At 35.8% G+C, this 6,283-nt stretch overlaps 1 protein-coding gene across 1 annotated transcript in view; it reads left to right on the top strand.

The window, feature by feature from the left end:
• LOC137644335 (KRAB-A domain-containing protein 2-like) overlaps positions 1-4,509 on the top strand; it is a 9,194-nt gene extending 4,685 nt beyond the window's left edge. Inside the window, exon 2 of the mRNA XM_068377323.1 lies at positions 4,380-4,509. Within this exon, the coding sequence (XP_068233424.1) occupies positions 4,380-4,509 (130 nt within the window). The remainder of the gene's footprint in view (positions 1-4,379) is intronic.
• Positions 4,510-6,283: the final 1,774 nt, after the last annotated feature.

Genomic DNA, 6,283 nt, shown 5'->3' with positions numbered 1-6,283 from the left:
TCACCTCCCCCCACCTCTCTCTCTCTCTCTCTCTCTCCTCTCTCTCCTCTCTCTCTCTCTCTCTCTCTCTCTCTCTCTCGTGAATATTTTCAAATCTTCCCCTGAATCGAATTTCCTTATTACTTTCTAGTTACTAGGACACCTACCCCCAGTTTATCTCTCTCTCTCTCTCTCTCTCTTCTCTCTCTCTCTCTCTCTCTCTCTCTCTCTCTCTCTCTCTCTCTCTCTCTCTCCTCTCTCATTCAACTTTCATTTATCTCTCTATCTCTTCGTTATATCCATCCTTAATTTCCTTTTCTTCTTTTCGCATTCTGACCTCAATCCCTCTCTCTATCTCTCTCTTCTCCCACCCAGCGCCTCTTTCTCTCTCTCTCTCCTCTCTCTCTCTCTCTCTCTCTCTCTCTCTCTCTCTCTCTCTCTCTCTCTCGTCCGAGTACAAAACCATCTAAGACTTTTTTTTTAGATAGAATTACCAGGGCGTTTCTAAAAAATTCTAAAAAACGTTCCTTGTTGCACGAAAGGGAAATAGGTAAGAAAAAAGGCAATGAACAGGCAATAGAAAACGAAGACCAAACCAAGAAATAAAGGCAAATTCCTATTCATATTTTATTCCTACGTCTCTTATCCGTGAAACCTTTGCTATTTTTATTTTATGACCACAGAGGATTTCAACACATTATTTATATTCATAACCTTTTCCTACATCTTTTTTCCACACTATTTTATTACTTCCAAGAATTTAATCCCCTTATATGACCTTATCATCAATTAAATTATCGAACACAATGGCACAAAGTGGAAAAAAAATAAACTAAATTTTTAGAGCTAGGTAGAAACATATTTTGCGAACAATCATAAGACAGTACCACGTCAAACAAAAAGATTAAAGGAAGTACCATGTCCAACATAAAGATTAAAGAAAATACCATGTCCGACATAAATATTAAAGAAAGTACCGTGTCCCACATTAAGATTAATGAAAGTACCATGTCCCAAGATAAAGATTGATAAAAGTACCATGTCCAACATAAATATTAAAGAAAGTACATGTCCAACATAAAGTTTAAAGAGAGTACCATGTCCAACATAAAGATTAAAGAGAGTCCCACGTCCCAACATAAAGATTAAAGAAAGTACCATGTCCAACATAAAGATTAAAGAAAGTACCACGTCCAACAAAAATATTGAAGGAAAGTACCATGTCCAACATAAGGATTAAAGAAAGTACCATGTCCAACATAAAGATTAAAGAAAGTACCATATCCGACATAATTATTAAAGAATGTACCATGTTGAACATTAAGATTAAAGAAAGTACCATATCCGACATAATTATTAAAGAATGTACCATGTTGAACATTAAGATTAAAGAAAGTACCCATGTCCAACATAAAAATTAAAGAAAGTACCATGTCCAACATAAATATTAAGGAAATGTACCATGTTCAACATAAAGATTAAAGAAAGTACCATATCCAACATTAAGATTAAAGAAAGTACCATGTCCAACATAAAGATTAAAGAAAGTACCATGTGTAAAATAAATATTAAAGAAAAGTACCATGTCCAACCTTAAGATTAAAGAAAGTACCATGTCCAACATAAAGATTAATAAAGGATATTTTACCTATTGAATTAGTTTCGCTAAAATAGAATAATAAAATATGCAAATGGAAAATAATTTGTTTTACAATTCCCTCGACCTCTGAAGCTGAAGATATATATTTTCAATTCGAAGAGAATTTTCGTATTTTACTGTAAGTATGAAAAAAATATTTATAAATTGATAAAGGAATATATAGCAAACTGAATGTGTATTTTCACTTAACCAGTGCTATTTCTTGAAGAAATAATTTCAGATTGATTTTTTCTTTATAAAATACAATGTCTAGGGTTTCCAACTTTTGACTTGCCATTGTAGAATAACAATTTATCTTTCTTCAGCTCCCTCACTTATTACAAAACACAAACACACAATCACATACACAATCTCTCTCTCTCTCTCTCTCTCTCTCCTCTCTCCTCTCTCTCTCTCTCTCTCTCTCTCTCTCTCTCTCTCTCTCTCTTTGAAATTGGCATTGCCGAAAAAAAAACTATTTATACTTTCTAATTTGCCACTACAGAAACACACTATAAATTTCAAACCTGTTTTCGCAAAAAAAACTCTCTCTCTCTCTCTCTCTCTCTCGTCTCTCTCTCTCTCTCTCTCTCTCTCTCTCTCTCTCTCTCTCAATTTTATTACTGAAGAAACTGCCTTTATGTCTCGATTTCTAATTTGTAATTCCAGAAAACCAATGAGATTCCCTCTCTCTCTTTCTAACTCTACCTTCAAGAAGAATATCTCTCCAATTACTTGAGGTAAATTATATCTCTCTCTACTTTCCATCTTATTGTTCTGGAAAAATCTCTCTCTCTAACTTTGAAATTAATCATTTCAAATGTATATGTGCAAGAACGCTTGCACATAGTCATACCTTCAATCGATATGACCTATAACAGCAAAAAGAGTCCTGGTAATCATTCATAAAGTAAACTCAGGAAACGAAGCCCAACCTAGATTAGCTGTCATAGCACCCAACCAGGTCGCGCACCAACTGCTATCGAACGGCAAGCCTCAAAACAAAGAGCCGGGTAACCTAAAGAAAATGAAACAGGACATTGACCGTATCTTACAACACAATGACAGCTTCCGACTGTTTACCTTAGAAGAACTAAATTCTACCATGAAATATCTCAATTCTAGGAAGGCAGCCGGTCTAGAGTGCATAATAGCAGAAATTATCTTACTTTTCAAAAAACAGAACAAATACATGGCTCCAGTTGCTATTCATTTTATGTGTTACGACCTCCCCAAATCCCAAAGATTTGAAGAAGAGAGAATTATGGCCTTGCTGTAACAAAGAAAAAGACCAACTATCTCCATAAACCTATCGACCAATAGCCTTACTATGTATCTTGTACTTATTACATGAACGAATAATCTTAGCCTGAATCTAACCAACTGTCAAATTATGTGGATTAGTCCATGTCGTTGCCTCACTGCTTACCAATCAGTGATTCTTCGTAGAAATAGATGGCAGAAAGAACAGATGGACGATACAGAACAAGAGCCGATGCTATGTGACATCTACTGTATACAAATTATTATTATTATTATTACTTGCTAAGCTAGTTGGAAAAGCAAGATGCTATAAGCCCAGGGACTCCAACAGGGAAAATATCCCAGTTACGAAAGGAAACAAGGAAAAATAAATTATTTTAGGAAGAGTAACATCAAAATAAATATATATTATATAAACTATATAAACTTTAACAAAACAAGAGGAAGAAAAATAAGATAGAATAGTGTACCCGAGTGTACCCTCAAGCAAGAAAACTCTAACCCAAGTCAGTGGAAGATCATGGTACAGAGGCTATGGCACTACCCAAGACTAGAGAACAATGGTTTGATTTTGGAGTGTCCTTCTAGAAGAGCTGCTTACCATAGCTAGAGTCCCTTCTACCCTTAGAGACGGGAAAGTGGCCACTGAACAATTACAGTTCAGTAGTTAACCCCTTGGATGAAGAAGATTTGTTTAGTAATCTCAGTGTTGTCAGGTGTATGGGTACAGAGAAGATTATGTAAAGAATATACCAGACTATTCAGTGTATGTGTAAGCAAAGGGAAATTAAACCGTAACTAGAGAGAAGGATCCAATGTAGTGCTGTCTGACCGATCAAAAGACGCCATAACTCTCTAGTGGTAGTATCTCAACGGGTGGCTGGTGCCCTGGCCAACCTACTACCTGTAAATAAATAGCTGCAGCGATTGAACATCCAAGAGTACATATATGCAGACGAACTGTGCATTTCCATGCAATCTGACTCCTTTATCTACATCGAAGAAAGACTATCAAGCACTCTGGCTACCCTCTCCACCTACTACATAAAGTGACACCTTAATGTCAATCCAAGTAAAACACGGGTGTATGCCTTCCACCTTAAAAATCACGAGGTAAACACCATGCTAAAAATCAAATGGAGTGACAAACTAAAGGAAAAATCACCTTTACCCCAGTCTATTTTAGGGCCACCCATGACAGAATGCTCTCCTTTAAAGAGCAAACACAGTGGTAGCTAGGAACAACCTTAACAGCAAACTCGCTATCACTAGCTGAGGAACAGACACTCAGACTCTGAGACGAACAGTCGGGCCCTTTTTTACTCTACCTTGGAGCACTGTGCACCAGTGTAGGCTAAACAAACCATAACAGATTATTAATGGCATACTAAAATCAACACCTCTATCATCTTTATATAAAGTAACCGTTATCAACCAGCCCATATCCGACGAAAAATGCTAGCAAAAACTGAAAAAATACCCAAATTAATGGCTCTAGGTATCCACTTCACAATCATCAGGAAGCATGTGGAAGACTAAAATCCTGCAAAAGCTCTGCAACAGTGGATGGACTAGAACCAATCCAGGAAGCTGCTCACTTGATAGAGAAGTGGCAGGAAAGTGACTGATGGCCATCCAATTAAGTGCTGTCCATCTCAATCGAAGGTCTGCCCAGCAAAACAACCCTCGCAAGGAAGGACTGGGAAACCCTAAACATAGCAAGGGTAAAAGTGGGCAAAACTAGAAATAACTTCCACAAATGGGGACTAGCCACCAACACTAAACGGCCATGTGGGGCAACACTACAAACAATGAAACACATCCTATGAGGATGACCAATGAGCCCTCATTGCTCAGATCACCACCTCAGAGGGGGGAAACAACAAAGCCCTCCTATGAGTTCGACATTGGCGCGATAAGATATGATGAGGACTGACCAAAAGACCCAGTATTAATAAATCAAAATCAGAGTTTTAAAAGTTACTTTATAAGGAAGTTCAAGAAGAAAATTTCTAATGATTAGGAATTTATAATTTGGAATATTTAACCCAGTGCTTGGGTCTTTGAGATTATGTAGCACTTTTGTGCAACATATCAGATGCTCTATGAACTACATCTCAGTATCAGGAAAAAAACGAAGCGAGAACGAAAGTTAAGCAGAAAAATAAAAAATAAGGTCAGCTAATGGCCAAAGGAACGTTGCAAATGCTCTTAAGTTTCGCCTAAATTGCACAGCAAGAGGGGCACTGATAAGACTACCCCTTCACGTGAAAAATTATTAATTAGTTCTCGGGATCAATCTCATCTAATTTTCCACTGACGCATTGTCTTGCTCATTGGCTTAAATATTTTTCTCAAGACCGATCTTTTTAATATGAGAAAACAGTATATATTTTTTGAATTCAAAGAAGTTACAGAAGTAATGGAAGTTCAGACGGCCTATAAAGAACCGTGAATAAAGAGGGCTTTGTAATGTTCGACCTCTCATTTACAAATGACACTGCCCAAATATTCTTTACCTTTTTGTCATAAAACTACTGTATCATAAAATAAATTATACCAATCCTCCTTTTTTTAGACGTTTTCATAATTTATATACAAAATATCTAATTTAATGTTACTGTTCTTAATTTTTTCTATTTTGATAATTTATTACTTCTCGTGTAGCTTATCTATTTCCTCATTTCCTTTCCTTACTGGGCTATTTTTCCTTAATGGAGCCCTTGGGCTAATACATTTTGCTTTTCCAAATAGGGTTGTAGCTTGGCTTTGAATAATAATAATAATAATAATAATAATAATAATAATAATAATAATAATAATAATAATAATAATAATTCCTTTCGGTAAAGGTATTTATGACTATTTTCCATACAGCGATTTGAGAGAGAGAGAGAGAGAGAGAGAGAGAGAGAGAGAGAGAGAGAGAGAATAAGGTACATTCCTAGATATGACACGAAATATTTCTAGTCTTATTGTATGATATATCCCTTTAACTCCAGGTTATAGAAATTTATATATAAAACGTTTCTCTCTTTGAAGATCCATTTTAGTTCCTTTATTTCCCGATTCAGAAAGCCTGCCAAACGTCTTACTATTTTTATTTTACTTTTAATCGAGTTCTGTTTCGCTTGATATCCATTTCCCTCTTCTAATTCCTATTACCTTTTTCCTCATTGTCTTTACTCTTACAATTTCATGGCAATTTCCTGACACTTCAATCCCCTGGCAATTGAATGCTTCTCCTCTTTTGTTTCAGATGATAAAATTAACTATATTGCTCATATTCTCTCACTCTTCATCACCATGAAATCTCATCGTTAAATAGTAAAAAGATTCAAATAAGTTTTTGAATAATAAGCAGCTCTTCAAGGAGAAGGGCACTTCAAAATCAAACCTTTG

Source organism: Palaemon carinicauda, chromosome 7 (assembly GCF_036898095.1).
Source record: "Palaemon carinicauda isolate YSFRI2023 chromosome 7, ASM3689809v2, whole genome shotgun sequence".
NCBI classification, from domain to species: domain Eukaryota; kingdom Metazoa; phylum Arthropoda; class Malacostraca; order Decapoda; family Palaemonidae; genus Palaemon; species Palaemon carinicauda.
The sequence above is the reverse complement of the archived record's forward strand: the minus strand, read 5'-3'. Positions and strand labels throughout refer to the sequence as shown.